General features: G+C 54.8%; 1 protein-coding gene across 1 annotated transcript; it reads right to left on the bottom strand.

Moving 5' to 3' along the window:
• Positions 1–22,406: 22,406 nt before the first annotated feature.
• ATF4 (activating transcription factor 4) lies at positions 22,407–25,725 on the bottom strand. Its single transcript, XM_075077642.1, has 3 exons — positions 25,288–25,725; positions 23,880–24,191; positions 22,407–23,346 (listed from the first exon to the last, which is right to left on the bottom strand). The coding sequence occupies exons 2-3, from the start codon at positions 24,091–24,093 to the stop codon at positions 22,499–22,501; spliced, it is 1,062 nt and encodes a 353-aa protein (XP_074933743.1). The 5' UTR covers positions 24,094–24,191; positions 25,288–25,725; the 3' UTR covers positions 22,407–22,498.
• Between the last annotated feature and the right edge of the window lie 808 nt (positions 25,726–26,533).

Genomic DNA, 26,533 nt, shown 5'->3' with positions numbered 1-26,533 from the left:
CAGCTGTAAAAGGCAGGATAACAAGAAAAGCGGCGGCCACCCTGGCTCATCAGGAGCAACCCCAGCCCAGGGCTCTGCCAGGCTCCTGATGCCTTAACTTTGTGTCAGTGTCCACGCAGAAAGTAGCAAATCCGTCTCATGTGTGGCCAAGGACAGGATTAAACCACAGTCAGGTCCTGTCCCCGTCTGGGCCTGCAGCTGTAAAAGGCAGGATAACAAGAAAAGCGGTGGCCACCCTGGCTCATCAGGAGCAACCCCAGCCCAGGGCTCGGCCAGGCTCCTGATGCCTTAACTTTGTGTCAGTGTCCACGCAGAAAATAGCAAATCTGCCTCATGTGTGGCCAAGGACAGAACGGCACCATGGTCAGGTCCTGTCCCCGTCTGGGCCTGTGGCTGTAAAAGGCAGGATTACAAGAAAAGCGGTGGCCATCCTGGCTCATCAGGAGCAAACCCAGCCCAAGGCTCGGCCAGGCTCCAGATGCCTTAACTCAGCATCTGTGTCCTTGTAGACAGTAGCAAATATGTCTCTCTGTGTGGCCGAGGGCAGGATTCTTGCACAGTCAGGTCCTGTCCCCGTCTGGGCCTGTGGCTGTAAAAGGCAGGATAACAAGAAAAGCGGTGGCCACCCTGGCTCACCAGGGGCAACCCCAGCCCAGGGCTCGGCCAGGCTTCTGATGCCTTAACTTTGTGTCAGTGTCCATGCAGAAAGTAGCAAATCCGTCTCATGTGTGGCCAAGGACAGGATTATACCACGGTCAGGTCCTGTCCCCGTCTGGGCCTGTGGCTGTAAAAGGCAGGATAACAAGAAAAGCGGTGGCCACCCTGGCTCATCAGGAGCAACGCCACCCCAGGGCTCGGCCAGGCTTCTGATACATTAACTCAGCATCTGTGTCCTTGTAGACAGTAGCAAATACGTCTCTCTGTGTGGCCAAACACAGGATTAAACCACGGTCAGGTCCTGTCCCCATCTGGGCCTGTGGCTGTAAAAGGCAGGATACCAAGAAAAGCGGCGGCCACCCTGGCTCATCAGGAGCAAACCCAGCCCAGGGCTCTGCCAGGCTCCTGATGCCTTAACTTTGTGTCAGTGTCCACGTAGAAAATAGCAAATCTGCCTCATGTGTGGCCAAGGACAGAACGGCACCATGGTCGGGTCCTGTCCCCGTCTGGGCCTGTGGCTGTAAAAGGCAGGATAACAAGAAAAGCGGTGGCCATCCTGGCTCACCAGGAGCAACCCCAGCCCAGGGCTCTGCCAGGCTCCTGATGCCTTAACTTTGTGTCAGTGTCCACGTAGAAAATAGCAAATCTGCCTCATGTGTGGCCAAGGACAGAACGGCACCATGGTCGGGTCCTGTCGCCGTCTGGGCCTGTGGCTGTAAAAGGCAGGATTACAAAAAAGCGGCGGCCACCCTGGCTCACCAGGGGCAACCCCAGCCCAGGGCTCGGCCAGGCTCCTGATGCCTTAACTCAGCATCTGTGTCCTTGTAGACAGTAGCAAATATGTCTCTCTGTGTGGCCAAGGGCAGGATTATGCCACGGTCAGGTCCTGTCCCCATCTGGGCCTGTGGCTGTAAAAGGCAGGATAACAAGAAAAGCGGCGGCCACCCTGGCTCATCAGGAGCAACCCCAGCCCAGGGCTCTGCCAGGCTCCTGATGCCTTAACTTTGTGTCAGTGTCCACGCAGAAAATAGCAAATCCGTCTCATGTGTGGCCAAGGACAGGATTAAACCACGGTCAGGTCCTGTCCCTGTTTGCGCCTGCAGCTGTAAAAGGCAGGATAACAAGAAAAGCGGTAGCCACCCTGGCTCACCAGGGGCAGCCCCAGCCCAGGGCTCGGCCAGGCTCCAGATGCCTTAACTCAGTATCTGTGTCCTTGTAGACAGTAGCAAATACGTCTCTCTGTGTGGCCAAGGACAGGATTAAACCACGGACAGGTCCTGTCCCCATCTGGGCCTGTGGCTGTAAAAGGCAGGATAACAAGAAAAGCGGCGGCCACCCTGGCTCATCAGGAGCAACCCCAGCCCAGGGCTCGGCCAGGCTCCCGATGCCTTAACTTTGTGTCAGTGTGCACACAGAAAATAGCAAATCTGCCTCATGTGTGGCCAAGGACAGAACGGCACAATGGTCGGGTCCTGTCCCTGTTTGGGCCTGTGGCTGTAAAAGACAGGATAACAAGAAAAGCGGTAGCCACCCTGGCTCACCAGGGGCAACCCCAGCCCAGGGCTCGGCCAGGCTCCTGATGCCTTAACTCAGCATCTGTGTCCTTGTAGACAGTAGCAAATATGTCTCTCTGTGTGGCCAAGGATAGGATTATACCACGGTCAGGTCCTGTCGCCGTCTGGGCCTGTGGCTGTAAAAGGCAGGATAACAAGAAAAGCGGCGGCCACCCTGGCTCACCAGGGGCAACCCCAGCCCAGGGCTCGGCCAGGCTCCTGATGCCTTAACTCAGCTTCTGTGTCCTTGTAGACAGTAGCAAATATGTCTCTCTGTGTAGCCAAGGGCAGGATTATGCCACGGTCAGGTCCTGTCCCTGTTTGGGCCTGCAGCTGTAAAAGGCAGGATAACAAGAAAAGCGGTGGCCACCCTGGCTCATCAGGAGCAACCCCAGCCCAGGGCTCGGCCAGGCTCCTGATGCCTTAACTTTGTGTCAGTGTCCACGCAGAAAATAGCAAATCTGCCTCATGTGTGGCCAAGGACAGAACGGCACCACGGTCGGGTCCTGTCCCTGTTTGGGCCTGTGGCTGTAAAAGACAGGATAACAAGAAAAGCGGTAGCCAACCTGGCTCATCAGGAGCAACCCCAGCCCAGGGCTCTGCCAGGCTTCTGATGCCTTAACTTTGTGTCAGTGTCCATGCAGAAAGTAGCAAATCCGTCTCATGTGTGGCCAAGGACAGGATTATACCACGGTCAGGTCCTGTCCCCGTCTGGGCCTGTGGCTGTAAAAGGCAGGATAACAAGAAAAGCGGTGGCCACCCTGGCTCATCAGGAGCAACCCCACCCCAGGGCTCGGCCAGGCTCCAGATGCCTTAACTCAGCATCTGTGTCCTTGTAGACAGTAGCAAATACGTCTCTCTGTGTGGCCAAGGACAGGATTAAACCACGGACAGGTCCTGTCCCCATCTGGGCCTGTGGCTGTAAAAGGCAGGATAACAAGAAAAGTGGCGGCCACCCTGGCTCACCAGGGGCAACCCCAGCCCAGGGCTCGGCCAGGCTCCCGATGCCTTAACTTTGTGTCAGTGTGCACACAGAAAATAGCAAATCTGCCTCATGTGTGGCCAAGGACAGAACGGCACCATGGTCAGGTCCTGTCCCCGTCTGGGCCTGTGGCTGTAAAAGGCAGGATTACAAGAAAAGCAGCGGCCACCCTGGCTCACCAGGGGCAACCCCAGCCCAGGGCTCGGCCAGGCTCCAGATGCCTTAACTCAGCATCTGTGTCCTTGTAGACAGTAGCAAATATGTCTCTCTGTGTGGCCAAGGGCAGGATTCTGGCACGGTCAGGTCCTGTCCCCGTCTGGGCCTACAGCTGTAAAAGGCAGGATAACAAGAAAAGCGGCGGCCACCCTGGCTCATCAGGAGCAACCCCAGCCCAGGGCTCTGCCAGGCTCCTGATGCCTTAACTTTGTGTCAGTGTCCACGCAGAAAATAGCAAATCCGTCTCATGTGTGGCCAAGGACAGAACGGCACAATGGTCGGGTCCTGTCCCTGTTTGGACCTGCAGCTGTAAAAGGCAGGATAACAAGAAAAGTGGCGGCCACCCTGGCTCATCAGGAGCAACCCCAGCCCAGGGCTCGGCCAGGCTCCCGATGCCTTAACTTTGTGTCAGTGTGCACACAGAAAATAGCAAATCTGCCTCATGTGTGGCCAATGACAGAACGGCACAATGGTCGGGTCCTGTCCCCGTCTGGGCCTGTGGCTGTAAAAGGCAGGATAACAAGAAAAGCGGTAGCCACCCTGGCTCACCAGGGGCAACCCCAGCCCAGGGCTCGGCCAGGCTCCTGATGCCTTAACTCAGCATCTGTGTCCTTGTAGACAGTAGCAAATATGTCTCTCTGTGTGGCCAAGGGCAGGATTATGCCACGGTCAGGTCCTGTCCCTGTTTGGGCCTGCAGCTGTAAAAGGCAGGATAACAAGAAAAGCGGCGGCCACCCTGGCTCATCAGGAGCAACCCCAGCCCAGAGCTCAGCCAGGCTCCTGATGCCTTAACTTTGTGTCAGTGTCCACGCAGAAAGTAGCAAATCCGTCTCATGTGTGGCCAAGGACAGGATTAAACCACGGTCAGGTCCTGTCCCTGTTTGCGCCTGCAGCTGTCAAAGACAGGATACCAAGAAAAGCGGTGGCCACCCTGGCTCATCAGGAGCAACCCCAGCCCAGGGCTCGGCCAGGCTTCCGATGCCTTAACTTTGTGTCAGTGTCCACGCAGAAAATAGCAAATCTGCCTCATGTGTGGCCAAGGACAGAACGGCACCATGGTCAGGTCCTGTCCCCGTCTGGGCCTGTGGCTGTAAAAGGCAGGATAACAAGAAAAGTGGTGGCCATCCTGGCTCATCAGGAGCAACCCCACCCCAGGGCTCGGCCAGGCTTCTGATACATTAACTCAGCATCTGTGTCCTTGTAGACAGTAGCAAATACGTCTCTCTGTGTGGCCAAGGACAGGATTAAACCACGGTCAGGTCCTGTCCCCATCTGGGCCTGTGGCTGTAAAAGGCAGGATAACAAGAAAAGCGGCGGCCACCCTGGCTCATCAGGAGCAACCCCACCCCAGAGCTCGGCCAGGCTCCCGATGCCTTAACTTTGTGTCAGTGTCCACGCAGAAAATAGCAAATCCGTCTCATGTGTGGCCAAGGACAGAACGGCACCATGGTCGGGTCCTGTCCCCGTCTGGGCCTGTGGCTGTAAAAGGCAGGATAACAAGAAAAGCAGCGGCCACCCTGGCTCACCAGGGGCAACCCCAGCCCAGGGCTCGGCCAGGCTCCTGATGCCTTAACTCAGCATCTGTGTCCTTGTAGACAGTAGCAAATATGTCTCTCTGTGTGGCCAAGGGCAGGATTATGCCACGGTCAGGTCCTGTCCCCATCTGGGCCTGCGGCTGTAAAAGGCAGGATAACAAGAAAAGCGGTGGCCACCCTCGCTCATCAGGAGCAACCCCAGCCCAGGGCTCGGCCAGGCTCCTGATGCCTTAACTTTGTGTCAGTGTCCACGCAGAAAATAGCAAATCTGCCTCATGTGTGGCCAAGGACAGAACGGCACCACGGTCGGGTCCTGTCCCTGTTTGGGCCTGTGGCTGTAAAAGACAGGATAACAAGAAAAGCGGTAGCCAACCTGGCTCATCAGGAGCAACCCCAGCCCAGGGCTCTGCCAGGCTTCTGATGCCTTAACTTTGTGTCAGTGTCCACGCAGAAAGTAGCAAATCCGTCTCATGTGTGGCCAAGGACAGGATTATACCACGGTCAGGTCCTGTCCCCGTCTGGGCCTGTGGCTGTAAAAGGCAGGATAACAAGAAAAGCGGTGGCCACCCTGGCTCATCAGGAGCAACCCCACCCCAGGGCTCGGCCAGGCTCCAGATGCCTTAACTCAGCATCTGTGTCCTTGTAGACAGTAGCAAATACGTCTCTCTGTGTGGCCAAGGACAGGATTAAACCACGGACAGGTCCTGTCCCCATCTGGGCCTGTGGCTGTAAAAGGCAGGATAACAAGAAAAGTGGCGGCCACCCTGGCTCACCAGGGGCAACCCCAGCCCAGGGCTCGGCCAGGCTCCCGATGCCTTAACTTTGTGTCAGTGTCCACGCAGAAAATAGCAAATCTGCCTCATGTGTGGCCAAGGACAGAACGGCACCATGGTCAGGTCCTGTCCCCGTCTGGGCCTGTGGCTGTAAAAGGCAGGATAACAAGAAAAGCAGCGGCCACCCTGGCTCACCAGGGGCAACCCCAGCCCAGGGCTCGGCCAGGCTCCAGATGCCTTAACTCAGCATCTGTGTCCTTGTAGACAGTAGCAAATATGTCTCTCTGTGTGGCCAAGGGCAGGATTCTGGCACGGTCAGGTCCTGTCCCCGTCTGGGCCTGCAGCTGTAAAAGGCAGGATAACAAGAAAAGCGGCGGCCACCCTGGCTCATCAGGAGCAACCCCAGCCCAGGGCTCTGCCAGGCTCCTGATGCCTTAACTTTGTGTCAGTGTCCACGCAGAAAATAGCAAATCCGTCTCATGTGTGGCCAAGGACAGAACGGCACAATGGTCGGGTCCTGTCCCTGTTTGGACCTGCAGCTGTAAAAGGCAGGATAACAAGAAAAGTGGCGGCCACCCTGGCTCATCAGGAGCAACCCCAGCCCAGGGCTCGGCCAGGCTCCCGATGCCTTAACTTTGTGTCAGTGTGCACACAGAAAATAGCAAATCTGCCTCATGTGTGGCCAATGACAGAACGGCACAATGGTCGGGTCCTGTCCCCGTCTGGGCCTGTGGCTGTAAAAGGCAGGATAACAAGAAAAGCGGTAGCCACCCTGGCTCACCAGGGGCAACCCCAGCCCAGGGCTCGGCCAGGCTCCTGATGCCTTAACTCAGCATCTGTGTCCTTGTAGACAGTAGCAAATATGTCTCTCTGTGTGGCCAAGGGCAGGATTATGCCACGGTCAGGTCCTGTCCCTGTTTGGGCCTGCAGCTGTAAAAGGCAGGATAACAAGAAAAGCAGCGGCCACCCTGGCTCATCAGGAGCAACCCCAGCCCAGGGCCCTGCCAGGCTCCTGATGCCTTAACTTTGTGTCAGTGTCCACGCAGAAAGTAGCAAATCCGTCTCATGTGTGGCCAAGGACAGGATTAAACCACGGTCAGGTCCTGTCCCTGTTTGCGCCTGCAGCTGTAAAAGACAGGATACCAAGAAAAGCGGTGGCCACCCTGGCTCATCAGGAGCAACCCCAGCCCAGGGCTCGGCCAGGCTTCCGATGCCTTAACTTTGTGTCAGTGTCCACGCAGAAAATAGCAAATCTGCCTCATGTGTGGCCAAGGACAGAACGGCACCATGGTCAGGTCCTGTCCCCGTCTGGGCCTGTGGCTGTAAAAGGCAGGATAACAAGAAAAGTGGTGGCCATCCTGGCTCATCAGGAGCAACCCCACCCCAGGGCTCGGCCAGGCTTCTGATACATTAACTCAGCATCTGTGTCCTTGTAGACAGTAGCAAATACGTCTCTCTGTGTGGCCAAGGACAGGATTAAACCACGGTCAGGTCCTGTCCCCATCTGGGCCTGTGGCTGTAAAAGGCAGGATAACAAGAAAAGCGGCGGCCACCCTGGCTCATCAGGAGCAACCCCAGCCCAGAGCTCGGCCAGGCTCCCGATGCCTTAACTTTGTGTCAGTGTCCACGCAGAAAATAGCAAATCCGTCTCATGTGTGGCCAAGGACAGAACGGCACAATGGTCGGGTCCTGTCCCTGTCTGGGCCTGCAGCTGTAAAAGGCAGGATAACAAGAAAAGCGGTGGCCATCCTGGCTCACCAGGAGCAACCCCAGCCCAGGGCTCGGCCAGGCTCCTGATGCCTTAACTTTGTGTCAGTGTCCACGCAGAAAATAGCAAATCTGCCTCATGTGTGGCCAAGGACAGAACGGCACCATGGTCGGGTCCTGTCCCCGTCTGGGCCTGTGGCTGTAAAAGGCAGGATAACAAGAAAAGCAGCGGCCACCCTGGCTCACCAGGGGCAACCCCAGCCCAGGGCTCGGCCAGGCTCCTGATGCCTTAACTCAGCATCTGTGTCCTTGTAGACAGTAGCAAATATGTCTCTCTGTGTGGCCAAGGGCAGGATTATGCCACGGTCAGGTCCTGTCCCCATCTGGGCCTGTGGCTGTAAAAGGCAGGATAACAAGAAAAGCGGCGGCCACCCTGGCTCATCAGGAGCAACCCCAGCCCAGGGCTCTGCCAGGCTCCTGATGCCTTAACTTTGTGTCAGTGTCCACGCAGAAAATAGCAAATCCGTCTCATGTGTGGCCAAGGACAGGATTAAACCACGGTCAGGTCCTGTCACTGTTTGCGCCTGCAGCTGTAAAAGGCAGGATAACAAGAAAAGCGGTGGCCACCCTGGCTCATCAGGAGCAACCCCAGCCCAGGGCTCGGCCAGGCTTCCGATGCCTTAACTTTGTGTCAGTGTGCACACAGAAAATAGCAAATCTGCCTCATGTGTGGCCAAGGACAGAACGGCACAATGGTCGGGTCCTGTCCCTGTTTGGGCCTGTGGCTGTAAAAGACAGGATAACAAGAAAAGCGGTAGCCACCCTGGCTCACCAGGGGCAACCCCAGCCCAGGGCTCGGCCAGGCTCCTGATGCCTTAACTCAGCATCTGTGTCCTTGTAGACAGTAGCAAATATGTCTCTCTGTGTGGCCAAGGATAGGATTATACCACGGTCAGGTCCTGTCGCCATCTGGGCCTGTAGCTGTAAAAGGCAGGATAACAAGAAAAGCGGCGGCCACCCTGGCTCACCAGGGGCAACCCCAGCCCAGGGCTCGGCCAGGCTCCAGATGCCTTAACTCAGCATCTGTGTTCTTGTAGACAGTAGCAAATATGTCTCTCTGTGTGGCCAAGGGCAGGATTATGCCACGGTCAGGTCCTGTCCCTGTTTGGGCCTGCAGCTGTAAAAGGCAGGATAACAAGAAAAGCGGTGGCCACCCTGGCTCATCAGGAGCAACCCCAGCCCAGGGCTCTGCCAGGCTCCAGATGCCTTAACTTTGTGTCAGTGTCCACGCAGAAAATAGCAAATCTGCCTCATGTGTGGCCAAGGACAGAACGGCACCACGGTCGGGTCCTGTCCCTGTTTGGGCCTGTGGCTGTAAAAGACAGGATAACAAGAAAAGCGGTGGCCACCCTGGCTCATCAGGAGCAACCCCAGCCCAGGGCTCTGCCAGGCTTCTGATGCCTTAACTTTGTGTCAGTGTCCATGCAGAAAGTAGCAAATCCGTCTCATGTGTGGCCAAGGACAGGATTATACCACGGTCAGGTCCTGTCCCCGTCTGGGCCTGTGGCTGTAAAAGGCAGGATTACAAGAAAAGCGGCGGCCACCCTGGCTCATCAGGAGCAACCCCAGCCCAGGGCTCGGCCAGGCTCCTGATGCCTTAACTTTGTGTCAGTGTGCACACAGAAAATAGCAAATCTGCCTCATGTGTGGCCAATGACAGAACGGCACAATGGTCGGGTCCTGTCCCCGTCTGGGCCTGTGGCTGTAAAAGGCAGGATAACAAGAAAAGCGGTAGCCACCCTGGCTCACCAGGGGCAACCCCAGCCCAGGGCTCGGCCAGGCTCCAGATGCCTTAACTCAGCATCTGTGTCCTTGTAGACAGTAGCAAATATGTCTCTCTGTGTGGCTGAGGGCAGGATTCTGGCACAGTCAGGTCCTGTCCCCGTCTGGGCCTGTGGCTGTAAAAGGCAGGATAACAAGAAAAGCGGTGGCCACCCTGGCTCACCAGGGGCAACCCCAGCCCAGGGCTCGGCCAGGCTCCCGATGCCTTAACTTTGTGTCAGTGTCCATGCAGAAAGTAGCAAATCCGTCTCATGTGTGGCCAAGGACAGGATTATGCCACGGTCAGGTCCTGTCCGCGTCTGGGCCTGCAGCTGTAAAAGGCAGGATAACAAGAAAAGTGGCGGCCACCCTGGCTCACCAGGGGCAACCCCACCCCAGGGCTCGGCCAGGCTCCTGATGCCTTAACTTTGTGTCAGTGTCCACGCAGAAAATAGCAAATCTGCCTTATGTGTGGCCAAGGATAGAACGGCACAATGGTTGGGTCCTGTCGCCGTCTGGGCCTGCAGCTGTAAAAGGCAGGATTACAAGAAAAGCGGTGGCCATCCTGGCTCATCAGGAGCAACCCCAGCCCAGGGCTCGGCCAGGCTCCTGATGCCTTAACTCAGCATCTGTGTCCTTGTAGACAGTAGCAAATATGTCTCTCTGTGTGGCCAAGGATAGGATTATACCACGGTCAGGTCCTGTCGCCGTCTGGGCCTGCAGCTGTAAAAGGCAGGATAACAAGAAAAGTGGCGGCCACCCTGGCTCTGGCTCACCAGGGGCAACCCCACCCCAGGGCTCGGCCAGGCTCCCGATGCCTTAACTTTGTGTCAGTGTCCACGCAGAAAATAGCAAATCTGCCTCATGTGTGGCCAAGGACAGAACGGCACCATGGTCAGGTCCTGTCCCCGTCTGGGCCTGCAGCTGTAAAAGGCAGGATAACAAGAAAAGCGGTGGCCATCCTGGCTCATCAGGAGCAAACCCAGCCCAGGGCTCGGCCAGGCTCCAGATGCCTTAACTCAGCATCTGTGTCCTTGTAGACAGTAGCAAATATGTCTCTCTGTGTGGCCGAGGGCAGGATTCTGGCACAGTCTGGTCCTGTCCCCGTCTGGGCCTGTGGCTGTAAAAGGTAGGATAACAAGAAAAGCGGTGGCCTTCCTGGCTCATCAGGAGCAACCCCACCCCAGGGCTCGGCCAGGCTTCTGATACATTAACTCAGCATCTGTGTCCTTGTAGACAGTAGCAAATACGTCTCTCTGTGTGGCCAAGGACAGGATTAAACCACGGTCAGGTCCTGTCCCCATCTGGGCCTGTGGCTGTAAAAGGCAGGATAACAAGAAAAGCGGCGGCCACCCTGGCTCATCAGGAGCAACCCCAGCCCAGAGCTCAGCCAGGCTCCCGATGCCTTAACTTTGTGTCAGTGTCCACGCAGAAAATAGCAAATCCGTCTCATGTGTGGCCAAGGACAGAACGGCACAATGGTCGGGTCCTGTCCCCGTCTGGGCCTGTGGCTGTAAAAGGCAGGATAACAAGAAAAGCGGTGGCCATCCCGGCTCACCAGGAGCAACCCCAGCCCAGGGCTCGGCCAGGCTCCAGATGCCTTAACTCAGCATCTGTGTCCTTGTAGACAGTAGCAAATACGTCTCTCTGTGTGGCCAAGGACAGGATTAAACCACGGTCAGGTCCTGTCCCCGTCTGGGCCTGTGGCTGTAAAAGGCAGGATAACAAGAAAAGCGGTGGCCACCCTGGCTCATCAGGAGCAACCCCAGCCCAGGGCTCTGCCAGGCTCCAGATGCCTTAACTCAGCATCTGTGTCCTTGTAGACAGTAGCAAATACGTCTCTCTGTGTGGCCAAGGACAGGATTAAACCACGGACAGGTCCTGTCCCCATCTGGGCCTGTGGCTGTAAAAGACAGGATAACAAGAAAAGCGGCAGCCACCCTGGCTCATCAGGAGCAACCCCAGCCCAGGGCTCGGCCAGGCTCCTGATGCCTTAACTTTGTGTCAGTGTGCACACAGAAAATAGCAAATCTGCCTCATGTGTGGCCAATGACAGAACGGCACAATGGTCGGGTCCTGTCCCCGTCTGGGCCTGTGGCTGTAAAAGGCAGGATAACAATAAAAGCGGTAGCCACCCTGGCTCACCAGGGGCAACCCCAGCCCAGGGCTCGGCCAGGCTCCTGATGCCTTAACTCAGCATCTGTGTCCTTGTAGACAGTAGCAAATATGTCTCTCTGTGTGGCCAAGGATAGGATTATACCACGGTCAGGTCCTGTCCCCGTCTGGGCCTGTGGCTGTAAAAGGCAGGATAACAAGAAAAGTGGCGGCCACCCTGGCTCACCAGGGGCAACCCCAGCCCAGGGCTCGGCCAGGCTCCCGATGCCTTAACTTTGTGTCAGTGTCCACGCAGAAAATAGCAAATCCGTCTCATGTGTGGCCAAGGACAGGATTAAACCACGGTCAGGTCCTGTCCCTGTTTGCGCCTGCAGCTGTAAAAGACAGGATACCAAGAAAAGCGGTGGCCACCCTGGCTCATCAGGAGCAACCCCAGCCCAGGGCTCGGCCAGGCTTCCGATGCCTTAACTTTGTGTCAGTGTCCACGCAGAAAATAGCAAATCTGCCTCATGTGTGGCCAAGGACAGAACGGCACCATGGTCAGGTCCTGTCCCCGTCTGGGCCTGTGGCTGTAAAAGGCAGGATAACAAGAAAAGCGGTGGCCACCCTGGCTCATCAGGAGCAACCCCAGCCCAGGGCTCGGCCAGGCTTCTGATACATTAACTCAGCATCTGTGTCCTTGTAGACAGTAGCAAATATGTCTCTCTGTGTGGCCAAGGATAGGATTATACCACGGTCAGGTCCTGTCGCCATCTGGGCCTGTGGCTGTAAAAGGCAGGATAACAAGAAAAGCGGCGGCCACCCTGGCTCACCAGGGGCAACCCCAGCCCAGGGCTCGGCCAGGCTCCTGATGCCTTAACTCAGCATCTGTGTTCTTGTAGACAGTAGCAAATATGTCTCTCTGTGTGGCCAAGGGCAGGATTATGCCACGGTCAGGTCCTGTCCCTGTTTGGGCCTGCAGCTGTAAAAGGCAGGATAACAAGAAAAGCGGTGGCCACCCTGGCTCATCAGGAGCAACCCCAGCCCAGGGCTCTGCCAGGCTCCAGATGCCTTAACTTTGTGTCAGTGTCCACGCAGAAAATAGCAAATCTGCCTCATGTGTGGCCAAGGACAGAACGGCACAATGGTCGGGTCCTGTCCCTGTTTGGGCCTGTGGCTGTAAAAGACAGGATAACAAGAAAAGCGGTAGCCACCCTGGCTCATCAGGAGCAACCCCAGCCCAGGGCTCTGCCAGGCTTCTGATGCCTTAACTTTGTGTCAGTGTCCATGCAGAAAGTAGCAAATCCGTCTCATGTGTGGCCAAGGACAGGATTATACCACGGTCAGGTCCTGTCCCCGTCTGGGCCTGTGGCTGTAAAAGGCAGGATAACAAGAAAAGCGGTAGCCACCCTGGCTCACCAGGGGCAACCCCAGCCCAGGGCTCGGCCAGGCTCCAGATGCCTTAACTCAGCATCTGTGTCCTTGTAGACAGTAGCAAATACATCTCTCTGTGTGGCTGAGGGCAGGATTCTGGCACAGTCAGGTCCTGTCCCCGTCTGGGCCTGCGGCTGTAAAAGGCAGGATAACAAGAAAAGCGGTGGCCACCCTGGCTCACCAGGGGCAACCCCAGCCCAGGGCTCGGCCAGGCTCCCGATGCCTTAACTTTGTGTCAGTGTCCATGCAGAAAGTAGCAAATCCGTCTCATGTGTGGCCAAGGACAGGATTATGCCACGGTCAGGTCCTGTCCGCGTCTGGGCCTGCAGCTGTAAAAGGCAGGATAACAAGAAAAGTGGCGGCCACCCTGGCTCACCAGGGGCAACCCCACCCCAGGGCTCGGCCAGGCTCCCGATGCCTTAACTTTGTGTCAGTGTCCACGCAGAAAATAGCAAATCTGCCTTATGTGTGGCGAAGGATAGAACGGCACAATGGTCGGGTCCTGTCGCCGTCTGGGCCTGCAGCTGTAAAAGGCAGGATTACAAGAAAAGCGGTGGCCATCCTGGCTCATCAGGAACAACCCCACCCCAGGGCTCGGCCAGGCTCCTGATGCCTTAACTCAGCATCTGTGTCCTTGTAGACAGTAGCAAATATGTCTCTCTGTGTGGCCAAGGATAGGATTATACCACGGTCAGGTCCTGTCGCCGTCTGGGCCTGCAGCTGTAAAAGGCAGGATAACAAGAAAAGTGGCGGCCACCCTGGCTCTGGCTCACCAGGGGCAACCCCACCCCAGGGCTCGGCCAGGCTCCCGATGCCTTAACTTTGTGTCAGTGTCCACGCAGAAAATAGCAAATCTGCCTCATGTGTGGCCAAGGACAGAACGGCACCATGGTCAGGTCCTGTCCCCGTCTGGGCCTGTGGCTGTAAAAGGCAGGATAACAAGAAAAGCGGTAGCCACCCTGGCTCACGAGGGGCAACCCCAGCCCAGGGCTCGGCCAGGCTCCTGATGCCTTAACTCAGCATCTGTGTCCTTGTAGACAGTAGCAAATATGTCTCTCTGTGTGGCCAAGGGCAGGATTATACCATAGTCAGGTCCTGTCCCCGTCTGGGCCTGCAGCTGTAAAAGGCAGGATAACAAGAAAAGCGGTGGCCATCCTGGCTCATCAGGAGCAAACCCAGCCCAGGGCTCGGCCAGGCTCCAGATGCCTTAACTCAGCATCTGTGTCCTTGTAGACAGTAGCAAATATGTCTCTCTGTGTGGCCGAGGGCAGGATTCTGGCACAGTCAGGTCCTGTCCCCGTCTGGGCCTGTGGCTGTAAAAGGCAGGATAACAAGAAAAGCGGTGGCCACCCTGGCTCATCAGGAGCAACCCCACCCCAGGGCTCGGCCAGGCTTCTGATACATTAACTCAGCATCTGTGTCCTTGTAGACAGTAGCAAATACGTCTCTCTGTGTGGCCAAGGACAGGATTAAACCACGGTCAGGTCCTGTCCCCATCTGGGCCTGTGGCTGTAAAAGGCAGGATAACAAGAAAAGCGGCGGCCACCCTGGCTCATCAGGAGCAACCCCAGCCCAGAGCTCAGCCAGGCTCCCGATGCCTTAACTCAGCATCTGTGTCCTTGTAGACAGTAGCAAATATGTCTCTCTGTGAGGCCAAGGATAGGATTATACCACGGTCAGGTCCTGTCGCCGTCTGGGCCTGCAGCTGTAAAAGGCAGGATAACAAGAAAAGCGGTAGCCACCCTGGCTCACCAGGGGCAACCCCACCCCAGGGCTCGGCCAGGCTCCCGATGCCTTAACTTTGTGTCAGTGTGCACACAGAAAATAGCAAATCTGCCTCATGTGTGACCAAGGACAGAACGGCACCATGGTCGGGTCCTGTCCCCGTCTGGGCCTGTGGCTGTAAAAGGCAGGATAACAAGAAAAGCAGCGGCCACCCTGGCTCACCAGGGGCAACCCCAGCCCAGGGCTCGGCCAGGCTCCTGATGCCTTAACTCAGCATCTGTGTCCTTGTAGACAGTAGCAAATATGTCTCTCTGTGTGGCCAAGGGCAGGATTCTGGCACAGTCATGTCCTGTCCCCGTCTGGGCCTGTGGCTGTAAAAGGCAGGATAACAAGAAAAGCAGCGGCCACCCTGGCTCATCAGGAGCAACCCCAGCCCAGGGCTCGGCCAGGCTCCTGATGCCTTAACTTTGTGTCAGTGTCCACGCAGAAAGTAGCAAATCCGTCTCATGTGTGGCCAAGGGCAGGATTAAACCACGGTCAGGTCCTGTCCCTGTTTGGGCCTGCAGCTGTAAAAGGCAGGATAACAAGAAAAGCGGTAGCCACCCTGGCTCATCTGGAGCAACCCCACCCCAGGGCTCGGCCAGGCTTCTGATGCCTTAACTTTGTGTCAGTGTCCATGCAGAAAGTAGCAAATCCGTCTCATGTGTGGCCAAGGACAGGATTATACCACGGTCAGGTCCTGTCCCCGTCTGGGCCTGTGGCTGTAAAAGGCAGGATAACAAGAAAAGCGGTAGCCACCCTGGCTCACCAGGGGCAACCCCAGCCCAGGGCTCGGCCAGGCTCCTGATGCCTTAACTCAGCATCTGTGTCCTTGTAGACAGTAGCAAATATGTCTCTCTGTGTGGCCAAGGATAGGATTATACCACGGTCAGGTCCTGTCCCCGTCTGGGCCTGTGGCTGTAAAAGGCAGGATAACAAGAAAAGTGGCGGCCACCCTGGCTCACCAGGGGCAACCCCAGCCCAGGGCTCGGCCAGGCTCCCGATGCCTTAACTTTGTGTCAGTGTCCACGCAGAAAATAGCAAATCTGCCTCATGTGTGGCCAAGGACAGAACGGCACCATGGTCAGGTCCTGTCCCCGTCTGGGCCTGTGGCTGTAAAAGGCAGGATAACAAGAAAAGCAGCGGCCACCCTGGCTCACCAGGGGCAACCCCAGCCCAGGGCTCGGCCAGGCTCCTGATGCCTTAACTCAGCATCTGTGTCCTTGTAGACAGTAGCAAATATGTCTCTCTGTGTGGCCAAGGGCAGGATTCTGGCACGGTCAGGTCCTGTCCCCGTCTGGGCCTGCAGCTGTAAAAGGCAGGATAACAAGAAAAGCGGCGGCCACCCTGGCTCATCAGGAGCAACCCCAGCCCAGGGCTCTGCCAGGCTTCTGATGCCTTAACTTTGTGTCAGTGTCCATGCAGAAAGTAGCAAATCCGTCTCATGTGTGGCCAAGGACAGGATTATACCACGGTCAGGTCCTGTCCCCGTCTGGGCCTGTGGCTGTAAAAGGCAGGATAACAAGAAAAGCGGTGGCCACCCTGGCTCATCAGGAGCAACCCCACCCCAGGGCTCGGCCAGGCTTCTGATACATTAACTCAGCATCTGTGTCCTTGTAGACAGTAGCAAATATGTCTCTCTGTGTGGCCAAGGACAGGATTAAACCACGGTCAGGTCCTGTCCCCATCTGGGCCTGTGGCTGTAAAAGGCAGGATAACAAGAAAAGCGGCGGCCACCCTGGCTCATCAGGAGCAACCCCAGCCCAGGGCTCTGCCAGGCTCCTGATGCCTTAACTTTGTGTCAGTGTCCACGCAGAAAATAGCAAATCTGCCTCATGTGTGGCCAAGGACAGGATTAAACCACGGTCAGGTCCTGTCCCAGTTTGCGCCTGCAGCTGTAAAAGACAGGATAACAAGAAAAGCGGTGGCCACCCTGGCTCATCAGGAGCAACCCCAGCCCAGGGCTCGGCCAGGCTCCTGATGCCTTAACTTTGTGTCAGTGTCCACGCAGAAAGTAGCAAATCCGTCTCATGTGTGGCCAAGGACAGAACGGCACCATGGTCGGGTCCTGTCCCCGTCTGGGCCTGTGGCTGTAAAAGGCAGGATAACAAGAAAAGTGGCGGCCACCCTGGCTCATCAGGAGCAACCCCAGCCCAGGGCTCTGCCAGGCTCCAGATGCCTTAACTTTGTGTCAGTGTCCACGCAGAAAATAGCAAATCCGTCTCATGTGTGGCCAAGGACAGAACGGCACAATGGTCGGGTCCTGTCCCTGTTTGGACCTGCAGCTGTAAAAGGCAGGATAACAAGAAAAGAGGCGGCCACCCTGGCTCATCAGGAGCAACCCCAGCCCAGGGCTCGGCCAGGCTCCCGATGCCTTAACTTTGTGTCTGTGTCCACGCAGAAAATAGCAAATCTGCCTCATGTGTGGCCAATGACAGAACGGCACAATGGTCGGGTCCTGTCCCCGTCTGGGCCTGTGGCTGTAAAAGGCAGGATAACAAGAAAAGCAGTAGCCACCCTGGCTCACCAGGGGCAACCCCAGCCCAGGGCTCGGCCAGGCTCCTGATGCCTTAACTCAGCATCTGTGTCCTTGTAGACAGTAGCAAATATGTCTCTCTGTGTGGCCAAGGATAGGATTATACCACGGTCAGGTCCTGTCGCTGTCTGGGCCTGCAGCTGTAAAAGGCAGGATAACAGGAAAAGTGGCGGCCACCCTGGCTCACCAGGGGCAACCCCAGCCCAGGGCTCGGCCAGGCTCCCGATGCCTTAACTTTGTGTCAGTGTCCACGCAGAAAATAGCAAATCCGTCTCATGTGTGGCCAAGGACAGAACGGCACAATGGTCAGGTCCTGTCCCCGTCTGGGCCTGTGGCTGTAAAAGGCAGGATAACAAGAAAAGCGGTGGCCACCCTGGCTCACCAGGGGCAACCCCAGCCCAGGGCTCGGCCAGGCTCCTGATGCCTTAACTTTGTGTCAGTGTCCTACTAGAATGTAGTGAATCTGTCTTTCTGTTTTTCTGAGGGCAGCAGTTCACCGTGATGTGACCTTCTTGCTCTGGAATACAGAGGAGGAGCAGCCACCATCTGTTGTGCCATGGGCAACCTCTGCCTCCCTGCCCAGCAGCCGTGCCCTCCACTCCCTGCCCTCCTCCCTGCCCTGTCGCCTCAGCCCTCACTCACCCAGCTGCTCACCTCCAGCCTCTGCCAGCTCACCGCGCAGCCCTTTTCATACCCATCCTGGGTTGCCATGTCACCGCCCTGTGACACGGCACCACCAACATTCTACCTGCTGTGACACGGCCACCACACCACTGGGGGAGCTAGGGGCTCATGGAAGGCCCAGCCCTCGGTTGTGCAGGGAAAAAGGGCCATCACTGGTCAGCCTTGTTAAACACAGTGGGATGGACAAATGATGAGCAAATGGCCAACACAGAGAGCTCACTGTCACTCCTGTGTGGGGACAGCATCTCGCCTGGAGCTGTGAGCACCTCACAGCCCCTCACCATTCTGTCCATACCATATTGTGGTAACAGCAGACACAAGCTCATGAGAAGAGGCCATATCTTGTCAGAGCAGTTTTGCAGGCAGTGTACCATTGAGGGTTGTTTGGCTCTGTGTGTGTAATCACAGAATCACAGAATGGTAGGGGTTGGAATGGACATCTAGAGATCACCTCGTCCAAACCCCCTGCTTCAGCAGGTCCACTTACAGAAGAGTGCACAGGACCATGTCCAGGCGGGTTTAGAATATCTCCATGGAAAGAGACTCCACAACCTCTCTGGGCAGCCTGTTCCAGTGCCCTGTCACCCCCACAGTAAAGAAGTTTTTTCTCATATTTAAGTGGAACTTCCTGTGTTCCAACTTGTGCCCATTGCCCCTTGTCCTGTCATTGGGCACTACTGAAATGGGTCCAGTCCCATCATCCTGACACTCACCCTTTAGATATTTTTAAGTATTGATGAGATCCCCCCTCAGTCTTCTCTTTTCCAGGCTGAACAAACCCATCTTTCAGCCTTTCCTCATAAGGGAGATGCTCCAGACCCCTGATCATCTTCGTAGCTCTCCACTGGACTTGCTCAAGCAGTTCCCTGTCCTTCTTAAACTGGGGGACCCAAAACTGGACTCAGTACTCCAAATGTGGTCTCACTAGGGCAGAATAGAGGGGGAGGATAACCTCCCTCGACCTGCTGGCCACAATCCTTTTAATGCAGCCCAGAATACCGAGAATACTGGACTCTGGTTTACCATGTAGTACAAAATCAGTTAAGGGACCAGCAGCCTGAAGGTCATGCGTGCTATGCATGTGAAGTCCACTTCACTGCCCTTAATTCAGAGAAAAAAATAACCAAGACAGAAATCCCATCAGCTGTGCCAGCTTCAGATTCAAATAGCTTTTATATAATGTTGACTGGGGGAATTCTGCTGTTTCCAAGTATGTAGAAGAACTGGGCTCCTCTGGGGGTAGGTAAAGCCTGCATTTCATGCACTCCAATCTATTTCCGGACATGGTATCACACTGTATGCAAGCCACAAGGATATGATTGAAGCACATTTGTTCTGAGAGGCTGTGAGAAAAAGAAGACAGCTCCTGCAGTTTGCAAAATGTAGAATCAGTCACCAGGCAGGAAGCTATCAGATGCTCTCCCATGGGCTGGGGTTTGTAATGTGACAGTGTCCTCTGTGTCCCTGCGGCAGGCTGGGCAAGCTGCTAGTCTGCACAGCCAAGTGGCGTGATGCTGGCTGTACCTAACACAAGCGTGGAGGAAAAGGCTAAATGAAAAACACGGAGAAAGAGTCAGCCCTAATCTCTAGCCAGTATAAAATCTTAACTAAGTTACTAAGTAGGGAAACATGGCATCATTTCAAGCAGGCATTGCATAAGGTTGCCATACTGGCTGCCTTTGCAAAGCTGGAAGCTCAGAGCCTCGGCAAACAGTAACGATGCCAACCACTCTTTAAGGGCAGGTTTCTGATTGTCCTGCAAGGAGTTCTATAAAATGCACACATGGTACAGGGCAGGGAGCAAAGCAGCACAGATGTGTCATGCATTCCTTGTCTTCTGTTCCAGCTCTGATCTTCCTTCCCTGGAGTGAGAGTGATTTGGTAAATTGGAGCTACATACTCTCTGGAGGGCTGTAGAAACCAGAATCATGTATTTACTGGCCAGCACAGACACTGCCTCATCTGCCTGCAAAGCATGGACTCAAGAGAAAAATCAGTTTTAGTCAAGGGTGGCTCACAGATGGCCCTGCCATGGAGTAGGATGGAGGATAAATGTGCTGACAATCTTTCCAGGCTTTGGGTGAGCTGAGTAAGGGCTGCAAAATACACCCACGGCCCACACAGCCGGGGCTGCCGCCAGGTTTAAGCATAAATTGCAATGGCTCTAAGGGGCGCAGCTGTGGTTGCCTCATGTTTGGAAAGGGGTATCAGTGTGGGGAGGAGAGGGAGGGGTTTGCCCTGCTCAGGGAAGCCACTTGCTCATACACTTATACCGGTTACCATGTTTTCTGTGGCTCAGCTGAGACTAAGCACGAATACATGCAGATTTGACCCATCAAGGGCAAGACTGTCCCGCTCATTGGGCTTTCCTGCCTCTAACTATCCCTGTTCCCAGCCTTGCAGGTCCAGCTGATCTGAAAGAAACCTATTAGGTTGCTTTACCTCCCAAAACAGAACAGTCCCTCGTCCCTGCATGCAGTCACCAGTAAGCTCTGGAGAGCAAAGCAGCACTTAAAGCAGGACCTCGATGTGCTTGCCAATTTGCAGCACTTCACATTTGTATAGCACATAGTGGTCAGAGCACTTGCCCCAGAGGTGAGAAATGGGCAGATGCTCCCCTGAAGATGAAGAGTCCAGGCTGAGACTACTCATACAACAGGGAACTCACTGGCTCATGAAACCCAAGGTGAGGGTCTTAGTCACCCACACCACTTTCTATGTGGCATGAGCCCTAACTCCTGACAGGGATTCTTTTTGCTGTAATTTAAATGGCATCCATGAAACCCATGCACCAGCTGTAAGCACAGACAGGTCAAGTCCCCACCGACAGCCTGGCCCACTCAGCCCTTGCCACCAGCAAGCAGCTGCCCGCTGCCAGCAGTTACCTACTTCATCTGCCTGCTGGAGGAGCCTTCACACAGCAGGTCGAAGAGCACACAGCTGTTCTCCCATGTGACACATCAGCATTAATGGCTTGGGCAGTGAATAGGGCTGGAGGACTGCAGCCCTAACTTGACGACATAAGGAGCTTAAGTGGCAGAAACCTGGACTCCCACAAGGCTCCAATTGGACAATCTTCTATTTTAAACGTTAGGGACCTTTTCCCTCCATGCTCCAGCGCTGGCTGGAGCCCAGTGGTGGTTAAGGGCAGTCCTGAAGCCACCATGCTGCGTGTGTGCACCAGCCAGGCTGGGATGGTGCAGGTGCCTGAGCTGGGCAGCTTACTGGGTCGTGCCAGTGCAAGTGAGAAGGAATCTTAACTCCTCGGGGTACACACGTACACATGCCAAAGCTGGCTCCAGCAGGCCAAGCAGGGATTAGGTGCTGCTAAATCTGGGTATTAGTGCCCCCCTACCCCTCCCCCGAAAAAAAAAATCACACACGACATGATTAAAAATGGCACATCCCAAATCCTGAAGCTTCTATTAGCAGAGTACGGCCACACTGGATGTGGAACTTCACTCATGTTCAGAACCTCACAAAACTAGAACTAACCACAAAAAACCAAAAAATTCCTTGTATTGAGTGGCCACTAGTAGAAAGGCACTAATTAATATCTACAGGCAGAAACCACCCTGCTGCACAGGCTCCTGTCTGTCACCTTTGTGTTCGAGTTCTCTGCAGTGTGTAATAGACAGACACCACCACAGCAGGGTTGAGTTTTTCTTTCCCCGTTGCATCTTTTCTGTTGCCACGCTCCAGCAGCAGCTCATTAACTTGCCTACTGCAGCCCCACTGAGAAACGCTAGCCCCAGGAGCCCGGCTGCAGCTCCCTGTCAACAAGCTCCCTCTCCCCAGCACACCAGCACTCACCTTGCCAGCCATGCGGCTGCCTCAGGACTGGCGCCGAACTAGCTTTATGGACCAACACATCTGTTCCCTCAGTGTAAGTTTATGGTTACACCTTAAAATTTGACCCTTCAGTGGCTCTCTGAAGAAGCCTTAAAGCTTTTCACACTTCAGTGCACAAATGCCGTATCCTTGAGAGCACCAGGAGTAACCCCACCCATTTGGCCCAGCTAACACACCAGTGAGCAGCCCCTGCCCCAGCCCCGCCAGCTTGGGCCAGGAATCACACCTCCTGCTGTGCTTTGGGCATTTGGGGACATGAGAAAGCAAGAGCACCAGTTGAACACTCCCCCATTGCTTGCTCTGGACTCATCTCCAAGCAAGCTGCTCATTTCTTAAACTTACGTTCACAACCAGGGTTTTTCTTTATACCCTGGACCATTCACCTCTCAATGTCCAGAATGTCCAGGCCTGCCAAGTCAAAACCCTCCAATACACTTGTACTAACCTTCAGTATTTTGTATCACCTCATCTTAGTCTATAGACCTCATTAAGTTTCTCAAATTGGATTGTCTTTGCTACTAAAAAAAGAAACTTAAGGCACCTCAGTATGACCACCCTACACTTTAGTACATATGTATTTATTACCAGACGGATGTAAATCATAGTGGGTGATGAGCAACTCAGGTCACTGGACTGACCAGATTGAAAGCGCTTTCTGTGAACTCCGTGTACCCACTGCCCCATGGCATACTGCATCACTTTTCCTCAAAACCCTGTACTTCATGGAGTTTATATTTACACGTGAGTGTGGTGCAAGTTACCCTTGTTTTACACGTACCCAGTTATCACAGACCAGAATTTCAAGTTTACTATAAAATAATTTATTAAGACAGCAATACACAGCTTTAGCAGCAAGCTTATATACACGCACACAAAAAACACTGACTACCCTACTCAGTGACTCTAGCTCTTTTGCCCTTGGCCTTGCGGACCTCTTCAATCAGATCTTTTAAGTACTGAATTTCCTTACTAAGGGAATCTGCTTTCTCCTTCAGGGCCTGATTCTTCTGCTCCAACTCTCTGCACTCCCCTGACAGTGCCTCCTGTTCTGCCCTCTTCTTCTGCCGGTAACGTGTGGCAGCTGTCTTATTCTGCTCCATCTTTTTCAGTTTCTTATCTATTTTCTTTTCTCCTTTCATCTTTGCTGACACTACCTTCTCTGCAGGATGATCATATGGTTTGGTCCGCACAGAGCCACAGGTGGCATCTGCAGGGAACTGGCTGTCATTGGGGGATCCAACTGAATTGGTAGGACTATGTTGGGGTGTTCCCAGGTAGGAGTCTGGGCTCATGCATATTCCACTATCATCAGAATGGTTCTCCTCCTCTTTCTCGGACTTGGTGATCACTACCACAAAGGTGGGGCCCTCCTGTTTTCTTTCTCCTTCCAAAACATCCACTTCACTACCTAGCTCTAAACTAAATGAATGGTCTGGAGTGGAAGTCAGAGACCCTGGGGAGAGGGGAAAAGACCAAAGGGAAGCCAATGGGGCCATTGGATCTGTTCCAATTGGAGATTCGGGCAGGTGGGTGATTAGGTCAGTTATCAGTGGAGGTTCCTTGTGAAATTCTTGGATGGGAGGGTTAAATAGGAGATCACACGTGTCTTCCAACGTGGCCATCAGCTCGTCTGGTGAGACGGTGGCTTCCAGATGTTCCATACCTAACAGGGCATCAAAATCAAATTCCTTCAGATCCATCTTCTCCACCATCCACTCCATGCCAGAGAAGGCATCCTCTGCACAGTAAAAGAATTACCATTTCAATAAACCAGCAACCAAGACAAAAGATGAGGTTTTAGACTGTTTTTCAGAAGCTTGAGTTAACATCTTCCCTATCTCTTATACTGGTATGAAAAAATTCAACCATCAGAAAAAATCCCCTGCCATTTTGCTGCTGAATACTGCAGGGTACAACGTAAGCCATCAGCTGTTCTGACATTCCATCCCTCTTACTCCAACACCAAAAGAATCTGGGGCCATTCAAAACATACAGGCATGCTTGTTTCTTGTGACCTCCGCCAGGGAGTGGTACCGTAACAGCTGGTATGTTATTAAAAAGACAACAGAAGTGTCACTTTACCATATGCTACTCCAGTAACCAGCAATTCTGTATTGTGTCAGCAGTGTAGTACACACACTTCCTAAGCAGAAGCATGCTTGTAAGGCTGCCGTCACATTTATGAAAAACTTAGTTTTTAATCAGAACATTACTAAATATACTTTGTGCCATTCTAAGTTATGTACTTTATGTGAATAAATAATACCTTACCCTGGCTGCTATCTATGGTGTTGCCTAAACTGTCCACAGCAAGCCAATTGGAGGAGACTGCCTTAGCCTTGTCGCTGGAGAACCCATGCGAACTGAGGGGCTCGGCCACCTCCAGGTAGTCATCTAGGAGTCCCAGACTTTCCTCAGCCACCGAACACGGCTGGCTGAAGGGGAATAAATCCCCCAACAGCATCTCGTTGTTCAAGAGGCTCATCTTCGTCAGTTTTTAATGCTTTGATGTCGAAGGATGTAGACAAGTAGAGGGTCTTTTTGTCGACTACAGCAATGCTGCTGTGCGGTGCCTTGAAAAACCTGCGAAGAGAACTTTAATTCGTCAGTACTTGTTTGACCGGCATAGCTCTTTTAAAAGCAATGCCACTTTAGGAAGTATGGTGCTACCTGTATGACTTCTCCATTTTCAGGACTGCTGTTTGCCTGCAATGTAACATCTTCACACTTTTCATTTCTTGCTGAAGGCTGGCCAGAGCCTGCCGCAGGATCCACCGAGGGCCGCCCGGCTTCCTCGTGCCCAAATTTGGGCACGGCTCCCGCCGGGCCCCACCCACCCGCTGCCGTGACTCACGCCCACGTCAGCAGCCGCAGCCATTTCGCGATCCTGCCGCGTCCCTCTCCCCACCCCGGCAGCAGCGGCCGCCATTTTGTGTCTTGCCACGTTTCCACCGGATCCGCGGCAGCGGGCGCCCCCGGGCTCTGCAGGGCTGAGCCCAGCTCGACAGCCAGGATGCGGGGCGGGAGAGGACGACAACGGACCCGCCTGAGATAACCCTTCTTACAGAACAGGGTGTTTGTGTGAGAAACCCAATGGAGCGGCACCTTCTACAGAGAATTAGGAAACCCCTCCAGGCAATCAGGGCAGGCTTAACGCTACGGTATTAAAGGATTACAGTGCTGCTGGCAGATGAACAGCCCCTGTTTATCTACTTGGGACGACAGACCAAGAGGTACTTACACTCTCAGCACCCCGATGCCTCCAACGCCCTATTTCCCCCCCTCGCTTAATTCCGCCACGCGGGGTGAAGAAACTCTCCCTAGAGATGTACTGATCTTACTCCCTTGAAATTATACACCCACGAAACCCCCATAAAAGGGAAAAATCCCACGCTTTTGGGAATGGACTTTTCTTGAAAGATGCAAGACGCGGAAAATTTGTTCTTCTTCCAAAATGGCATTTCCTGCCATTTCTGACACCCCATCCCCCCCGCGGAGGCTAAACCGACACAAGGATGGCCGCCCCTCGCCATCTTATTACCCAGGTACTTTTCCTGCGATATACCTTCCATTACCATTCGGGTGACAAACCCGGCCCCGAAGCCCACTGAAAGGGCAGGAGGAGGCGACTAACAACGCAGAGGAGAAGGCACACCCGTCCCTCACACACAATACTCACGCCATGGTTGCAGATGCCGGGGATGTGCCGAGGCCGCCGCCGCTGCTGCTGCGCCTGCTGCACTGGCCGATGCCGCCGCTGGCCCTGCCGCCCTTAAATAGCCATGGCGGCCAGGGGACGGGAGGCTGCTCCGGTCCGCTACCCACACAGACACCAGCTCTGAGGCTCCTTCTAGCAACAGGGACACAATGAGGTGGCAGCGCCCGCGCGCCCCCTTTATATAGCATTCGCCTTAAGCAAAACAAGATCCGGCTGTGAGGTGTCCTTCCGCCAAGAGCCACCTGCCTCCCGCTAGCGCCCGCCGGCCTGTAGCATATCTTTCTGAGATTTTCTCCTTTCATTTTGCTACGGATTAATCGCAGGAACCACCGACAAAAGCCACTGCTCCACGATGGTGCGGAGGGGGAGGGACTATATGGTGTACGTCCGCCGCCGACCGTCTCGTCGGCAGGCGAGGCCACATCACGTGATCGGAGCAGCTGAGGACGCTCCCCCGCGCGCGGGAAAGGGAGGGGGAGGGGAGTTTAACCGCCAACAAAGCCAGGGTGCTCGCAGAGGAGGCACCGCACCAACCGCCACGTGGGAAGGGGGTCGCTCATTGGCTGGAGGGGAGCTGTTCTCGTCTATCGTGAGCTGTCATTGGCCAGGGCCCGAAGGCGGCCAGATGCTGAGGGGAAGCTGGGCGGGGGGGAAGGGGCGACAAGGAGCACCTGAGCAGGGAAATGGCGCCCGCGGGGGGAGGGGGGAGCGGTGGCTGTGCCTATCACCGCAGCCTGCGCTGACTTGTCCCTTTCGAAGCGCTCTCCTCCTTTAATTTCCAACGGCCCCGTTTGTTTTCTACACAGAGTTTTGCCAAGGTCAGGCCTGGACCTGCTGCTCAGGCTGAGATGCTGGTCTGACTCCCCTGAAGTGCTGAGGTGGCGGGCAGCCATGGCCTCCTGCTCCCTCAGATAACGTATCAGCCCAAGAGAGCATCTCCTTCCCTCCCTGCCTGCCCCACACATGCAGCACTTAGATTGTGGCTGCTTTGGGGTGTGAGCTGTGTATTTGAGTGCATCAGGGTGCCTGCATCTCTGACCTGAACCTGCAGGCCTCAAAGCAGCCGTGGCACAGTATTGACCAAGAGTGGTTCGTGCAGAGCTGTGCTGGAGAGCTGTGCTGCTGAGCAGCTGAGAGCTTGAGTCTAACCAGTGCCCTGAACATAAGCAAGAGCTGAAAATGAAGTTGGAAATTTCCCCAGCTGAGA

The sequence above is a fragment of the Phalacrocorax aristotelis genome, chromosome 1 (assembly GCF_949628215.1).
Source record: "Phalacrocorax aristotelis chromosome 1, bGulAri2.1, whole genome shotgun sequence".
Classification (NCBI taxonomy): Eukaryota; Metazoa; Chordata; class Aves; order Suliformes; family Phalacrocoracidae; genus Phalacrocorax; species Phalacrocorax aristotelis.
This window is presented reverse-complemented; position numbering and strand designations above follow the sequence as displayed.